Here is a 17,892-nt window from a genome sequence, read left to right on the forward strand (position 1 = left end):
TGTACAGATACTTTGTGAGCTATCATGCCTCAGCTTAGTTGCAACAAATATACCCAAGGTGGAGCCATGTCTGCATTCAGGACAGTTCGTCAGAAATAACTTGAATGAGCTATTAATAATAATAGTATTCAGAAAATTGCACACGTCCACCTATTTGCATGGTTAAAACATGGTAAAATTGTTATTTTAAGCAAAGTAACAATTCATCACTGGGGAGAATAATAAATATAAAATAGGAAGCATTCCTTAATAGAGAGAGGCTAAGTTGACTTTGAACTTGTTTTAGCTAGATAAATAGTTTTGAATCCAAACTACACCAGTGTTTAGTAGAATTTAACAATGTTGAAAAATTAACATTTTCAAAGAAACATGACAAATCACAGACTGCTACAAATCAGTCTTAATTTTAAATGAAAACATTCTTCAACAAAGCATGTTTTGACCAAATATAGTTTTGAATACATTAAACACAGCCACACATTTTACTATTCTTTTTCTAACCCCAGAAAGAACAGGGGTATTATTCATTTAAGATTAACTATAGAAATGAAAAGGAAAACACACTGTTCACCATTCGCAAATATGACCTGGGCCTTTTCAGGATTGTTTTTAAATTGTTCAGCAGTTACAATTTAATTAAAGGCTCTGACTGAACTAACTAACATGAAACACAGAAAAGGAGGCTCAAGTTGTAAATTTTGTATAGCAAAAGGCTAAACCATGGGTAGGCAAGCTAAGGCCCGGGGGCTGGATCCGGCCCAATCGCTTTCTAAATCCGGCCCGCAGCGTGTTTTTACATGAGTAGAACGTGTCCTTTTATTTAAAATGCATTTGTGGGGCATAGGAATTTGTTCATCTGTTTTTTTCAAAATACAGTCCAGCCCCCCCACAAGGTCTGAGGGACAGTGGACTGGCCCCCCTGCTGAAAAGGTTTGCTGACCCCTGGACTACACCCTTGGAAGGGCTGAACGAACTAATATTTCAAATTGTTATGCGCCTATGCACCCATACAAAAAATAATAATAATAGCCGACTTCCGGCGGCGACGCCATCGCCGGGTGGTCGAAGGCTGCTTCGGGTCCGAAGCGCCTTGTCCATCCCGGGGGTTAGGAGCCGCGCTACCGCAGCGCGCGGCTCCGGTTGGGGTGCGGGAAGAGCGTCCCGCACCCTGGGCTCCCCGGCTGCGCCCGCGGAGGCTCCGAACCCTTCCCCTGCCCCCCTGTAAAGGGGGAGTGGGGGTGAAGGGACAACCGGAGCCGGGCTTCGGGGACATGCCCCAACCGGGATGCAAATGCGGCGACAGAGCCCGCGGTGAGCGTCTAAGTTCTACCTGTGAAGAATGGAGCTAAAGGAACCCGGTGGTCGTGAGTAAAGAATTTGAGTGAAATCGTGCTTTTGGGACGATCCGGGGGGAAGGAGAAGGGCAGCCTGCCTCCCTCCCTTCGAGCTCAAGAATCTAACCAATCTGAGTGATTACTGCTACAGAACTGGCTATAATGTATTTAAAATTGACACATGAGACTGGCAAACTTTTCCTTCGGGAAGCTAATTAGAGGAAAATATCTCCATTTAAAGTTGCGGTATTTGCGCTCCAGCTCAGGAAAATGGCGACGAACAAAGAGGGGAGTAGAAATATGACACCCACTTCCTCCTCCTCTGCCAGTATGCTGGGTTTCGTCCTTGAACTGGTATTGAACTCTGGATTAACGGATGAACAGAGACTCACTGCCTTGAAGGTGGAATTGCTTTGTAGAAAAGTCAAAGTCTTGTGTGGGGGTCTGAAATGGAACCAATTGCCCACAGAGGAGGCTTTTAAAACTTTTGACACTTTGGAAGAATCCCTTGCCAAGGAGCTGAGAGGGCTGATGAGTGAGCTACTTCGGAGAAGAAACTCGCTTTCTGGGGGTGGCAGCCCCAAGGCGACGTCAAGATTTTTTATATCCAGTCCCCGAGGTGTGAGCTCGGGGGCCAGGGACAGAGAATTAAGGTATTTACAAGAAGAAAAGGAATGTTACAAAGAACCGAAGAAGCTGGGAGATGATGAGATGGATACCTCTGAACTCGTGGCAAGGAGAGGTTTGGACTGTGCCTGGATCTGTGGACGTTTGGAGAGGGAAGTTACATGGAAGTTTAGTGTTGAAACCACCAGGAGAAGAATAATGGACAGAGGGGGTGTGGGGTGAAGCATTAAGTAATACTTAAGGTAGCCTGATATGGTAAACCGAAATCGGAGGGTGAATACTGTCAACAATTTTCTGTTATATTTTTTATTTGAACATGAAAGGAGATATTTCAAGTTATCATGTTATTAGCAGCAATCTTAAGGATAGAAGAGATAGATTTGATCGAATAAGCTGTGAAGATCAGTGAGGTGGAGTATAAGTAAAGTAAATCTAAGTGGATTATGTTTATGGAATAAGAGGATTGAGATCAAGATGTAGTGATGTATTTTTAGTAAAATGTTGAAGATATAATTGATTGTAATTATACAACTGAATCTAACTTCTTTTTCTTTGTTAGGAGAAATGGTTATAAAATAGACTTAGGATATAAACTCGAAGGTGAAAAGGCAGGGGAAGTCAATAGTCAAGATACGGAAATAGAAATTTTTTTTTTTTTCCTAGAAAGATGCAATGAGAAAACTTGACACTGTTTGTATTTGTTCTATGTGTTTTGCATTTGTTTAATTGTAGGTGTGGGTGTGGGTATATGTTGTTATAGAAAAATGCCAATAAATTCTTATAAAAAAAAATAATAATAATAATAATAGCCACCTATGATTTTTCCAGCTTTGTCCTTATAACTGCCCTTCCTCTAGGTTCACACAATGAAATTTCAACTGTGCAATTATGTGTGTTTCAGAAGAGATTCATTGCACTGATTAGGAAAAAAATTGGAAGGATCTAGTCTGTCAAATTATATACCGTAGTTCCATCTCTATTTGCAGAAGGTCTTGAGGTCCCTTTTCCACCACACACAGAAACCAGAATGCTGGACTTCCTATCCCTTGCATCCCCCACCCCACCCCCCTAAAATGAATTAGCTGTACGCAGCCTGTTACGGATCTGCCTCTGTTACTTAGTGGAAGCAGAATTTATTTCCTCCCTCTCTTTTCTTCACTGATCTCTCCCTGCTTTGACAGCACAAAGTAAGCCTTTCATTTAGGAGAGTTTTGAAGGTTTGCGTTTAACCCAGGCCTCCTCAACCTCGGCCCTCCAGATGTTTTTGGCCTACAACTCCCATGATCCCTAGCTAGCAGGACCAGTGGTCAGGGATGATGGGAACTGTAGTCTCAAAACATCTGGAGGGCCAAGGTGGAGGAAGCCTGGTTTAACCCGTAATAGTAGACAACAGACATTACTTTTAAAGAGCATGGGGAACATGATAGATAAGTTATATGTAACTGTGGAAGAGAAATGGTCCTGGCCACAAAGTGCTTATTTTCAGGAGAGCATCAAAGTTTCTACCATGTCCCATGCAAAAAAGGAAAGAAAAAAAAGGATGGAAAGACATTAATAGATTCATCAAGCTTTAATTTTGTCTCTGAAATATTTATTAAAATATTTATACCCCACTCTTCATCTGTAAAGATACCAGGAGAAGATACAGAATACAAGATAACAACCCCAATTAAAAAGCAAAGACCATCATCTAACACAAATAAAAGCAGCCAAAAACAGAAGAGCAAGCTGAAATGGCAGCATCATAACAAAATCAAGGACTGGATAAAACTGATTTACAAAAGATCCAAGGATCCAAACTAGTCTTGTCTAGTTTGGCCCTATTTATATAGCTAATTGTACCATTTTACTGTCATTGCTAACTTGAGAAAATGAAATACGAGTGAACATTTTGCATCTCTTAATTTAAAAGGACAGCAAAACAATAAACACCACTACGGAAACAGAAAAGTTTAATTTTTAATTTTTGAATCGAACTGACAATTTTTTTAACGCACAAGAAGCATATGTAAGGGCCAAAAGGGCTAGAGGTATCTAGTAATTTTCTCTGGTAGAGCATATAATATGCTGTTTTTGTACTCCATACAAATTCTGCTGCAAGACTGGATAACTATAGTTCTAAGCATCTTTATCTGGAAATATGTTGACTTGAAATCAGTTAAGTTTTCATTGCAGATAAACAGGTTTAGGATCAGGATACATTGTACACTATCCTCTATGCTGCCATACTAAGGAGAGGGGAAATATTTAAAGATGAAAATAGAATTTAATAGGAGGCAACATCCGAATTAAATTCAGGTTAGGCAACAGATGGTATGATCACACCAGATGCCCTGCCAGGGAAAAACATCTTCCTGCCCCTACCATTGTTACGGGTGTTTTACTGTTGCACACAATCATCTGGACAACATTATAAATTACCAGGTCTGAACAGTGGCCTTAGCTTGCTCACACCAAGATAATAGTGCTCATTTCATTTATTATTAAGCATTTACTAATAAATTCAGATTTAGAACAATTGCATCAACATCATTCAATGAGATGTAAGAGATGGGATGGAAAAAAACGGGATTCAGAGAAGACTGACTGTTTTATAATCCTCTCTGAAGGCCACCCCCCCTTTTTCATCTCATTTCATAAAAAAATATTTAATGATGCTTAGGTTTTAATATATATTGTATATGTATATCATATGTATATCATTTTAATTTTATCAATGTTTAATTGTTTTTAATGATTGTTTTTCTTATGGTTTTTGTCAGTTCTTTTTTATCTATAAGCTGCCTTCAGTTCCATCAGAGGTAAAAGTGGGGTATAAATATAATAATAAATAATTATACTAACTGCAACTGCACAAAATCTGAAGTCTTTTAGCTTATTTTGCTAGCCAACAAAACAAACAAGGTGGTTAGGTTCTTAACACAGATCAACAGAAGCAGCAACAGCAGAAATTCACCCAAAACTTCCATACCAAAAATATATAATCAGGGCAGTAGCAGGAAAGGAAAATGTGAGACCACAGTCCCATGTCAGTCACAGCAAAACCTTGTAGTGCCTCTTTAATCACACATAGGATAACTGGTTAATTCTGACTCAGGAGAAGAACATTTGTGCAACCTACCAAGGATTTTTCAAAACAAATTGTGACCCATATTTATAAGCCATCAAGGTTTTATTTATCACAATTTGGTCAGGTGCAATCTACTGGCAGGGTATATGATTTTGTTCTTCCATTCACAGTTAAGAACCCCCACTCTCTTCTTCCCAACATTGAGACATCGCTCTGTCTCTTCCGTACTGGAATGTCTTTTAAACAACAACCATTTATCCTAACCACACTAGTCTCCAATTCATTTACAACAGGCATAGGCAAACTCAGCCCTCCAGATGTTTTGGGACTACAATTCCCATCATCCCGGACCACTGGTCCTGTTAGCTAGGGATCATGGGAGTTGTAGTTCCAAAACATCTGGTGGGTGAAGTTTGCCTATGCCTGATTTACAAAGTTACTATACAGCAGTACCTTGCTTTATGAACTTTATCAGTTCCAGAAATCCGTTCTTAAACCAAAGTGTTCTTAAACCAAGGCGTGCTTTCCCATAGCAGCGGGGGACTCAATTCACAAATGGAACACACTCAACAGGAAGCGAAACATGTTCTTATTCCAAGGCAAAGTTCACAAACCAAAACACCTACTTCCGGGTTTGCAGCATTCTTAATCCTAGTTGTTCATAAACTAAGCTGTTCTTAAACCAAGGTGAAGGGACCCCTGGCCATTAGGTCCAGTCGTGTCTGACTCTGGGGTTGTGGCGCTCATCTCGTGTTACTGGCCGAGGGAGCCGGCGTACAGCTCCGGGTCATGTGGCTAGCATGACAACGCCACTTCTGGCGAACCAGAGCAGTGCATGGAAACGCCGTTTACCTTCCCGTTGCAGCGGTACCTATTTATCTACTTGCACTGGCATGCTTTCAAACTGCTAGGTTGGCAGGAGCAGCGACTGAGCAACGGGAGCTCACCCCATCGTAGGGATTCAAACCACCAACCTTCTGATCAGCAAGCCCTAGGCTCAGTGGTTTAACCCACAGTGTCACCCGCATCCCACTGTACAAATATAAATATTGATTGAAACTATAAAATCAGACTTCAATTAAAATGCCTGCTTTGAATTTTAAAAAACAAAACAAAACAAAAATTCAGTAGGTGCCAGTAGGGAGGGGGCCTGTCCAACCTCAACTGGAAATGAGTTCCATAAAATTTGGCTCCTGGTAGATCTGAGCTCTGCATCCATGCCATGGGGGACCACTAATAGTGACTGCCCCAAATACCTCAGTGATCGAGCAGGAATATAATGGATTAGGCAGACCTTGAGGTACTCTGGGCCCAGTTGTTAAAGGCCTTGTAAATAAATGCAAGAAACTTGAACCAGGCCCAGTAGCATACGGGCAGCCAGTGCATACTTTTGAGTAATGGAGTTATGTGCTGGCAGGTCTGTCCCCATCAAAAGTCTAGCTGCAGTGTTTTGCAACTGCTGGAACCGAAAAGTAGCCCCATGTAGAGTGCACTCACTTCAATAATGGAGTCTTGAGGTTACCAGTGAATGGATCACTGTGGCCAGACCATTCCTGTCCCAAAACGACCATAGGTGACAAACCATCTGTAGCTGGTAAAAGGCACTCCTAGCCACTCAGGCCAACTGAGCTTCAGTGACAAAGATGGACCCAGGAGCACCCCAAACGCTGAACCTGTTCTTTCAGGGGAGTGCAACCCCATCCAGAACAGGCAACTGGCCAAGTTTCCAGGACACAGGAACTACCAACCCACAGTCTCCATCTCTGTGCCCAGGCTGCACAGTCTCACCTAATTCAGATGTTACGGAGAGGTAGAGCTGTGTATTGATGGCATCGTGGCAATCAAATGCAAATAATTGTGTATCTGAACAACAGAGCTCCAAAACAGCTCCACGATGGCCCAGCCGGACCTCTCAAAAGCCAAATAAATGTTGCTTTGTGGCTCTTCTATAACGGGCACACCTCTTCACATTTGCAGAGTTCTGGCAAAATAGGTAGGAGCTTTTTCTACCCATTCAACCCACCTACTGTTACTGCAGCAGATATTTTCACACACACACACACACACACACACAAAGCTCTCAACATATTTTAGTACACGCGAGATAACATTTCATACCTTTGAGAGTTAAGTAGAAAAGCAATGCTTTGCCATTTTCAGAATAACATTTGAAGTCAGTAGTCCAATAAATTATTGGGTGGGGCACACCACTCCAAATTCCTCTTGAAGCAGCACTCATTAATTTGGCTTGTGGTTCACCCAGCAGTGTGGGTTTTCTTGATTCACTCCCCCCCCAAAAAAAATAAATTTCCTAGGTGAATTAATCTAATTTTCGCTTTCTATCAGATAATTTTCCAACTCCCTAGAAAGTGAGCTGAAAACTTCAAAACCGCCAAGTCTGTCTAGTCCTGTATTTGCAGTTTGTATCCATTCTTTGTTTCTAATGAACTTGCAAAACGAAAAAACTGGATGCCTAGTTCACTTTGTGCCTAGCTCACTCCATTAAATGCAGAAGTGGTAGTGGTTAAAACTGTGTCTTACCCTCCTTCTGCTCAAAACAGCACCTGTGAGTTACCCAGGCTCCCTCCCACTGGGGCAGTAGTAGGCTCAGAACTGCTTGTTTCCATAAAAACAATTACATTAGAATTTGCAGTCCATTTGTAGGCCTTGCATATACCGTTTGCAGGCACTGTTCAATTCCCAAGGCAGCCCATTCTTTTTGAAACAGTCTTTTTGAAACATTTGCACCCACTCTTTCATATAACTATACATTTGCCTGGAATCCTGGATAAGTCAACCCTTCCTATCTGTGCATTCACGATGCCATCTCACACATGCACTAATAATGCACCCTAGTCCTACTTTAATAAGTCCACTCTTCCTACATAGAGGGCTGCTGCTATCATTAGGTAAACTACGCAGCTGCCTAGGCTGCAGACTTCAGAGGGGTGCAGTACTGACCTTCAGGGGGCAAAGTTTAATATACATTAGTTTTTGTTATATCATATACATTTCTGACATTATTTTACCTTCATGTTATATTTCGAAGAATTTTATCACTTCCACAAAACATCTGTTTTTGAAAACTGAGGTTAGCAATGGGGTTTGTGTGTGTGCGTGTGTGTGTGTAAGTAGCTAGCCTTGCCTAGGGCACAAACTGGCACGGGGACTGTGCTACGTATTATTATTATTGTTATTATTATTATTAAATGAATTTATATTCCACCTTTCCTCCCCAAGGAGCCCATATGCACTCAAAACACAACCTCACTCACACTGTTGACTCCACAATCCATATGCACTCATGACGCTGCCTCACCCTTGCACTAGTGACCCCACAATCCATGTGCTCTCCAGATACTTTCACCCTTGCACTAGTGAGCCCACAATCCATATGCATGAGACACTTTCACCATTGCACTAGTGAGCCCACAATCCATGTGCACTCGAGACATCTTCACCCTTGCACTATTGACTCCACAATCCATATGCATATGAAACACTTTCACCCTTGCAATAGTGAGCCCACAATCCATGTGCACTCGATACACCTTCACCCTTGCACTATTGACTCCACAATCCATACGCACTCATAATGCTGCCTCACCTTTGCACTAGTGACCCCACAAAACACACACACACACACACACACACACGTGTGCCCCTCCCGCTCCCTGCCCGCTCTGCAGGACCCAGTCCTAGCTTCGCTCTCCCAACTCCGCGCCCAGTTTTCGCCCCGGAGCAACTTTCCATCGCTCCGCCGCCCGCGGCCCCTCCTCAGGCTCTCCCCGGGGCCTCTCTCTCTCCGAGCCCTACCTGCTGCACAAGAAGGTCCGGGCCAACTCAGCCAGTTCCGCCGGCGCTTCGGCCTGGCTGAGGGAGCCCAGGCGACCCGGCGCAGGGCTCCAGGGCGGCGCGTCGTCCGGGCCCAGCGGCCTCGGGAAGTCCCTCAGGAGGGTCCCCAAGAAGCCCCGCGCCGCCTCCGGCCAGGACATAGCCTCCACGCGCGAGCAAGCGAGCGCTTCCCGCGAGCCGCCTGACTGGAGGGAGGGAAGGGGGAGCGAGGCGGACTCCGCCGCGCGGCCCGGCCTCCGCCTCTGCCTCCTCCTCTCCCCGCCTCCCCTGCCCGCCTCCTCTGACCCTCGAAGGGAAGCGGAGTCGCGGCGCCGGCCCCGCCTGGAAACGGCTCCTGTCAGGGCTGGGCGGCGGCGGCGGCGGCGGCGGCGTGGAAAGGGGTGCCCAGCAGGGAGAGGGGCGCATAGCTGTCAAGTTTCGGATTTGAAAATAAGGAATCAGCACCCTCACCTGTCCCGGGGACAGTCTACGGTTCTCAGGGACAGTCCACGCCTGATAATCCCCCCAGGCTACAAATTAATTTACACCAGGCTACACACCATCATCTTTCCCCACATTCATATGTGGGATTTGACTGGAGTAACACATGACTGGAATGGCTTGCAGTTCCACAAACATAGGTGTGCACTGCCTCGAAATAAAAAGAAGTGAACAAAAGAAGGCTCACTAGGGGGGCATTGCTTAAAAAAAAAAATTCAACTTTGCAACCAGAGGTTCAACTGAATAGAATAAATCACATGCACCACAAGGCCTATGCAGCCTCAACTTAAGGTGGCTCCCGGCCTGGCTTTTTACAGGCCCCAGCTGACTGCACAACCTGGCCTTTGGAAAGGCCATATAGACAGATACCTTTAGCTCCTGCACCCCTTCTTTGCACACTTGTCAACACAACCACATAGGCATTTTCCACAACAGCTCCGCAGCACAAATCCCTTCTGCAGGCAGGCACCCGTGCGCAAGAAATGCGCTCCGCTCCCCACAGCGGACCCATGTTCCCTCGCCCTCTCGAATTTCCCCTCTGCAAGCTGCATCCATGGACAAAACATCGCACCTAAATATTTCCATTCTGCCCAACGCGCAGCATTTGCACGACCCCCTCCTGACAGCACCACACACGGAGGGATAATCCCCACACAAAACTTGATGGTCAATTTGAGCATAGTTGCGCTCCATGGGCGACAACGTACAGGAATAGAAAGAGATGTGGGAGGCCTGGGCAGGCCGGAGGCCTGGGCAGGCCGGAGGCCTGGGCAGGCCGGAGGCCTGGGCAGGCCGGAGGCCTGGGCAGGCCGGAGGCCTGGGCAGGCCGGAGGCCTGGGCAGGCCGGAGGCCTGGGCAGGCCGGAGGCCTGGGCAGGCCGGAGGCCTGGGCAGGCCGGAGGCCTGGGCAGGCCGGAGGCCTGGGCAGGCCGGAGGCCTGGGCAGGCCGGAGGCCTGGGCAGGCCGGAGGCCTGGGCAGGCCGGAGGCCTGGGCAGGCCGGAGGCCTGGGCAGGCCGGAGGCCTGGGCAGGCGGAGGCCTGGGCAGGCCGGAGGCCTGGGCAGGCGGAGGCCTGGGCAGGCCGGAGGCCTGGGCAGGCCGGAGGCCTGGGCAGGCCGGAGGCCTGGGCAGGCCGGAGGCCTGGGCAGGCCGGAGGCCTGGGCAGGCCGGAGGCCTGGGCAGGCCGGAGGCCTGGGCAGGCCGGAGGCCTGGGCAGGCCGGAGGCCTGGGCAGGCCGGAGGCCTGGGCAGGCCGGAGGCCTGGGCAGGCCGGAGGCCTGGGCAGGCCGGAGGCCTGGGCAGGCCGGAGGCCTGGGCAGGCCGGAGGCCTGGGCAGGCCGGAGGCCTGGGCAGGCCGGAGGCCTGGGCAGGCCGGAGGCCTGGGCAGGCCGGAGGCCTGGGCAGGCCGGAGGCCTGGGCAGGCCGGAGGCCTGGGCAGGCCGGAGGCCTGGGCAGGCCGGAGGCCTGGGCAGGCCGGAGGCCTGGGCAGGCCGGAGGCCTGGGCAGGCCGGAGGCCTGGGCAGGCCGGAGGCCTGGGCAGGCCGGAGGCCTGGGCAGGCCGGAGGCCTGGGCAGGCCGGAGGCCTGGGCAGGCCGGAGGCCTGGGCAGGCCGGAGGCCTGGGCAGGCCGGAGGCCTGGGCAGGCCGGAGGCCTGGGCAGGCCGGAGGCCTGGGCAGGCCGGAGGCCTGGGCAGGCCGGAGGCCTGGGCAGGCCGGAGGCCTGGGCAGGCCGGAGGCCTGGGCAGGCCGGAGGCCTGGGCAGGCCGGGACGTCCTGTTATATACCTGCTGGGATTAACAAGTCATGTGACCCTCACCCTCACCTGAATCTCATAGCTCGTCCTCTTAATACCTGCTGGGATTGACAAGTCATCTGACCCTCACCCTCACCTGAATCTCATAGCTCGTCCTGTTATATACCTGCTGGAATTGACAAGTCATCTGACCCTCACCCTCACCTGAATCTCATAGCTCGTCCTCTTATATATCTGCTGGGATTGACAAGTCATCTGACCCTCACCCTCACCTGAATCTCATAGCTCGTCCTCTTATATATCTGCTGGGATTGACAAGTCATCTGACCCTCACCCTCACCTGAATCTCATAGCTCTCCGGTAGCTGCCTCTGATTAGTTATCATTTAACTCTTGGGGAAAATAATTAGCATCACACATCATGTGCCTGGAAGTTGCCAAACCAATTAACCAACCAGAAGTATTACTGTTAATATCACCAGTTTTCCTATAACTTGATATTGCTGGATAGTTTTGATCAACTGCAAAAGCATTTTTAGTTTGCTTTCTGCTGCCACACTGGAACGTTTCTTTATTAGTGCCACTTTGTTTTGTATGATTCCTTGCAAATGAAGGAAAACAACTTTGTATATGTTGATAATATAATTTTGGTTACTGAGGACAAACAAGATTGTACAAAAACAAGATTGGGTGCAGGCCATGCTGTAGTGTAGCGCTTATGCGACTGTGAATAAAAGATGGCTGGGCTCATTGTCTCAGGGTTTCGGGGGAAGAGGTGAGAAAACTGATTTCCAATAAGTGCCCCCCTTTATTTCCATAACAAGTCCTTGAGTCTGTACTCTGAATGGTGACATCAGGGACCTAGAAGGTGCAGGGCTTGTCAGTCCAACCCCTACACAGTCTCATCAGGGCTGACCTTAAGGCAATTGGAGCACTTGGGCCAACTTGGGCCCCGCGGGCCACTCCTAAGGGGGCCCCTGCACCAAGGCAATCTAGATGGATTTTATTTATAAGATTTGTTTAGTACATGACACAACTGGCATAGCTGAAGAAAAACAAGACAGAACACTACCAATTCTCCCTCTGGTGGATTCTTGGTAAACCTGTCTCCTCGCCATTTACAGCAGAAATGTTTTGTTTGTTCATAAGATTTCTATCAGCGCCTCACCATACGATCCTAGAGTGGGATACAGCAGCAGAATTTGTTGTTGTTGTTTAGTCTGACTCTTTGTGACCCCATGGACCAGAGCCCGCCAGGCACTCCTGTCTTCCACTGCCTCCCGCAGTTTGGTCAGACTCATGTTGGTAGCTTCGAGAACACTGTCCAACCATCTTGTCCTCTGTCATCCCCTTCTCCTTGTGCAGCAGAATACACCGCCATAAAAACAGCCAAAACCATTACAATAATAAAACACATTTAAAAATTCCTAATTTTACAGCCTCCTGACTCCTATTGTCCTCAGCTTCTGGAATCGATGGGAGTGGGGAGTCCAGGGTCACAGGTTGCCTTTTCTCTGCTCTACAGAGCACCTAATAAGAGAGTTAATGTGGATAGACAGTGGGCAACCTACAGGGAATTGCTGTACTTTACGGGGGGGGGGGGGACCCAAACTTGAAGTAATGGAAAATGTAAGGAGCCACGTTATGGATTGGTTACAATACCATCAGTTACATGAAATGTTTAAATTAAATAGAAAAAAAAAGGTTTTCTGGACCAAAGCTCACAATTTGAAAAAGAACTTTTACAAAACAAAGAGGAACTTTTGTCCAAAATGTACAATCTGTTATTAAAGTGGGAAACAAAAAAAAAACCGAATTTGTTAAAGCCTCAATGACACACTGGGCAAGAGATACAGGTCATAATACAGATTTTAACCTCTGGGAAAATCTCTTCTCTTTCCTGTTGTTACTGGTTTTTGTAGATAGTAATCCCACAATTTATGTGCATTTAACTTGTGCACATTTAGCTTTGTGTTGAGGCAAAAAAAATGAAATTAAAAAGGGGGTGGGAAGGGAGAGTTCCAGGAAAGTGACTATGGCAATCCCACCCGCCATTGCACCCAATGTGTTTTGACGTTATGAGATTTTGGATTCAGGCACGTGGGCTTACTGCAATAGAAAATGAAAATAAAAGCAATTATATGAAAAAAAAGAAAAAAAGTTTCTCAGGCCGCTGAAGCGAAGCCTATGAACTTTTATGGGAATTTTTTTAGAAAGCCTGGGTGCAAGACTGCAAACTAAGTGGGGAATGAAAGGCCTTTTATGAATGCAAGTGAAGAAGCGCCTTCTCCCATACAGACCTGCCCAAGTGTTAAGATCTGTGGGGAAGCGCCTCCTAGTAGTTAGATCTGAAGCACATTACGCCACAACAAAGGGAGGGCCTTCTCGTTGGCTGCACCAGCATGTGAGTCTCTCCCCTCCAACCTTGATGAGTTTTTGGCACCCGCTGAATACACATTTGTTTGCTGGGCATTAACACTGGAATCTATTGTCCATTGTTGTTTTGCTGGGTGTTGTGAATATTTGCATGTGTTTTACTCTGAGCGTTGTATTTTAAAATTGTTCATGTACCCAACCTCTGGAACTGCCGATACAATGAAGAGCAGTTAACAAATATTTAAAGTGAGAATAACCAAACGTTAAAAATACCTCCACTGGGTCAGAGCAAGAAGCCATCAAGTTCTGCATCCCATTTCCTGCCTCTGAAGCTCACAAGCAGGCCATGGAGGGAATAGTTTTCCCCTGTTGTGCTCCCTGGTTTCTGGTACTCTAAATGGACTACTGTTTCTGAACCTGGAAATCTGTACACGGCATCAGGGTGTTAAAGCCACTTAGTGGTATATTTGCCACTCGGCCATCTGCTATGCAACAGGTTTCCGCTAGTGCAAGGACGTCCAACTCCCAAGAGGGGGGGAGGTCAAAGTTGTCAAGCATTTTTTAGGGGGGGGGGGAGTTGCTCACCAGAAGATCGCTCAGGAAAAAATCAGCAACACAGCGAAAACTCCATCTTCTGTTCTAGCGATCATGCGCAAATGGGAGACAGGGCGAGGGGTGGGACTGGGTGTTGTTCTTCCCCCACAACTGAAAAAGAGCCCGCAATCAACCGCTAGCTATCAGGGATCGACAAGTTGATCAGGGTCGACCGGTTGGACATCCCTGCGCTAGTGCAACTGTTGCATTGGATGCCCCCACCATGCATCATTAAAACTCACCTGTCCACAAAGACCACTGGATAACATCCCATCATGACTAACAGCCATTGGCATGCTATTCCACAAATTTGTCTAACCTCCTTTTTAGAGCCACCCAAGCTACTGGTCATCACCAAATTCTGTGGCAGCGAGTTCTGTACATTGCGCAATGTGTGACGTTCTTCCTTTCGTCAGTCTTGAAATCCCCCATCTATCAGTTTCATTTGATTACCTTTTCATCGAGGCATAAGACCTCCTCTGCCCATTTTCTCAACACCCTGCACAAATTTTATAGACCTCTTGCCATGTTCCTTTCTCCCTAAATGAAAACTCCCCAGCCATTATAGCCTTCCCTGTTATAGTGCAACACAAAGACACGCTCTATGGTGCTTACGAGGCTGGCAAAGTGAACTGCGACACAGACATTGTATGGCGTTTTATTGTTCAACAGGTCATTACACAAAGTAAGCAGCCAGTGCGGCCATCTTGTCTTTGGGTTTCTTTGGATTCGGCCTCCCTCCAGGCCTCCTGCCTTTTCCTCTTCCCCGGCCCTGCCTTTTCCCCTGCCCTCCGCGATGCACAGGGTGCTTCATCGCTGCATGCTTCAGTTCAACCAGGTCTTGGAAGACGGGGTCGCAGAACACGCAGCCAGAGTGCTGCGTCTCATTGCCAGGGAGGGGGGACTTGGCTTTATTGAAATCCACGTCCACCAGTGCGGCATCACACGACTCGCAGGTCTCGGCCGACACCCGTACCTTGTGGGCGTTTTCAAAGAAGTGCACGACCACGTTGCATTTGTTACAGGCCATCTTCCACTTGGGACCAGAGGTTGGGTCAAGCACCAGGACCCCGTTCTCACACTCCACGCACTGTCCGATTCCAAGCATGTTCAGGGAGTGCTGGCACGTGGGGTGGGTGCACTCATTACAGCCCATTCCTGAAGAAAAAGGAGCAACAAAGACAATGAGGGACCTCTGCAGCTCACATCCTGGCCCCTCCTGTATGAGAGAGGGGAAATAACCACATCTAGAGTTCTGCAAAACAACTCTTTCCCAATAATTTGTGTAACCTAACCTTTCAAATTCCAAATTATGCAGGTTAGGCAGCTCCGAAAGCTTACACATGCTTTGCATCTTTATTCCCATTGTACAATTGGACTTCTCTCTTTCTCTCTTTCTAATAAAAACGTAAGAATGTCGTCATGCAGTTCCAATAGTAGGGTTTGTAGTGCAATATCGTAATCCTGGATTACGGAGCAAAAGTGAAGGCAGGTTGCGTAACTGCAGTGGCCATGGCATGGGAAGGAGAAGGGAAGCCATGAGGCCAAAAGTGGCGTTTTAAAATAATGGGAGAAGTTTGAGTAAAGTGCTACGGAATATTTGAGGGTTCAGCGTTCTTCATCTCTCACGTGAGGCAGCTGAGAACGGAAGAGGGAGAACTGCAAGTATAGCAAGAAAGGAGAGGTGCTAAAAGGGAAAGTGGATGTTTTAAACGGCCGCAGAAGTTTGAGTAAAGTGGGGGGAAGAGTAACAGCGAGAGGAAGATATGAGTTTTAAACAACAGCAGAGGTTTGAGAAAACTAGGGATGGAGTGTCTCGAAAGGACGGGTGGTGAGAGATGTTGTCCAGAGTGAGTGTGTGGACTGGATTCTGAGGACTGGGTAGATGTGCAGGGAGGGGACTATTTGGCCCCCTAGTCCAAGGTTCCCCACCCCTGCATTAGAGCATATATTCTGTGGTTTGTGATGCGCTTATAACCATATAAATTCCTAAAAGCCCTGTGTATGAGATGAAGATCAACCGGGGGTGGATTTAGGATTCTTCTACAGGGGAGGAAAGAGTGTTTTCTTCTGCCCAGCAAGTAGAAAACAGCTCACACTTTATGGATAGTAGAGTCCATCTAAGCTTTCGTTTACCAACTGTGGAAAATCTTTTTAAAACCCCTACAGATTTTACTCATGAGAATGCTCCTAAGTGGTTAATTCCTATAAGTGAAACTGTACTCTCAGAAGCATATATACATAAAGATTTGGTTGTAAGTTGCTTTGGGTTGCCCTGGGCAAGTTAAAGCAACTTAAACAAATAAACAAACAAATAAAACAAGTCAGAAATCTATACGCCCTTGATTGACTTGCAAGTAAACATATGTATACACAATTCTGATACAATTTTAAGCACGGGGTGACTTGCGGCCACATTCCCTTTAGTGAAATTCTAGTTATCAGTAGTGATCCTTAGACTCAAAATATGGTTTTTCCAAGTATGTTGTCCAGAGCTGTCAGAATGACACCTGCAGCAGTTTTCTTCTTAAAACACTGTGAGAGACTATTATTTAAAAATGTGTCACAAAAAGGACCAAGCCAGTGTATCTTTCACTGTAGAAAAATCTAACCTTTTTTTCATGTCCCTGAAAGGGGGATGGTTGTAACAGTAAGGACACAGCGGGTAGCTCTTCCCTCTTGACCCAGAGGACCACAGCACCAGCTCAAAGTCATCCAGTGGGCACCGCAACTCTTTGTAGAGTTTGATGACACCATTCTGGGGAAGGCTGTAGGTCTCGTCGCAGTGAGAGCAGTGCAGACGGCTTGGCTTCGCCTGCAAAGAATTAAGGAAAACACATTAAGAAAGATGATGGCTTTTCCTCTCGTCATCTTACTCAAAAGACCTCTTCATTTGGCAAGGGGTAAAGCTAAACTGAGTGCCACTGACCTTGCAGGTCTCACCTGCTGCTTACAAAATCCTGTTATCGGGTATTTTGTCTTGGGACTGTTTTTGAAAAGTGTCTGGGCAGTTCAGCTGTTCCAGAATGCAGGGGGTAGAGTGTTGAAAGAAGCCAGCTTTTGGACCATATGGCACCATCATTACAGTACTTTCGCTCGATACCGCCCATTTCCAGGTACAATTCAAAGTGTCGGTTATCATTTTAAGAGACTCAAAACAGTGTAAGACTCAGAAACCTAAAGGCAGAAAGTTTTAACTTTCTGGATAAGTTAACTTACCCTGAATAGTGCTCAGCTTATAAGAAGAAGAGTTAAGGTAAAATATACATTTATTTTTCATTACACTTATGAAATGTAAGAGGAAAAACAGCACTCTTACAACCTTTATAAAAGCAGAATACCCAAATGAGTGCTTTTTAATAAGTATATGGCTGGATGCGTTTCTTCCTTCAGTAGCCTGATATTTGTACAGGGAAATATTTAAAGATGAAAATAGAATTTAATAGGAGGCAACATCCGAATTAAATTCAGGTTAGGCAACAGATGGTATGATCACACCAGATGCCCTGCCAGGGAAAAACATCTTCCTGCCCCTACCATTGTTACGGGTGTTTACTGTTGCCACACAATCATCTGGACAACATTATAAATTACCAGGTCTGAACAGTGGCCTTAGCTTGCTCACACCAAGATAATAGTGCTCATTTCATTTATTATTAAGCATTTACTAATAAATTCAGATTTAGAACATTGCATCAACATCATTCAATGAGATGTAAGAGATGGGATGGAAAAAAACGGGATTCAGAGAAGACTGACTGTTTTATAATCCTCTCTGAAGGCCACCCCCCCTTTTTCATCTCATTTC

The 17,892-nt window shown here is 46.4% G+C and overlaps 2 protein-coding genes across 2 annotated transcripts in view; both read right to left on the reverse strand.

The window, feature by feature from the left end:
* PPM1F (protein phosphatase, Mg2+/Mn2+ dependent 1F) overlaps nucleotides 1-9,041 on the reverse strand; it is a 31,231-nt gene extending 22,190 nt beyond the window's left edge. The window contains exon 1 of the mRNA XM_033174116.1: nucleotides 8,848-9,041. Within this exon, the coding sequence (XP_033030007.1) occupies nucleotides 8,848-9,026 (179 nt within the window). The 5' untranslated portion in view covers nucleotides 9,027-9,041. The remainder of the gene's footprint in view (nucleotides 1-8,847) is intronic.
* A 5,685-nt stretch (nucleotides 9,042-14,726) lies between these two features.
* Nucleotides 14,727-17,892, reverse strand: part of LOC117061361 (DNA topoisomerase 3-beta-1-like) — a 35,441-nt gene continuing 32,275 nt past the window's right edge. Inside the window, 1 exon segment of the mRNA XM_033174115.1 lies at nucleotides 14,727-15,242. Coding sequence (XP_033030006.1) covers nucleotides 14,761-15,242 — 482 coding nt within the window. The 3' untranslated portion in view covers nucleotides 14,727-14,760.

The sequence above is a fragment of the Lacerta agilis genome, chromosome 17, assembly GCF_009819535.1.
Source record: "Lacerta agilis isolate rLacAgi1 chromosome 17, rLacAgi1.pri, whole genome shotgun sequence".
In the NCBI taxonomy this organism is placed as follows: domain Eukaryota; kingdom Metazoa; phylum Chordata; class Lepidosauria; order Squamata; family Lacertidae; genus Lacerta; species Lacerta agilis.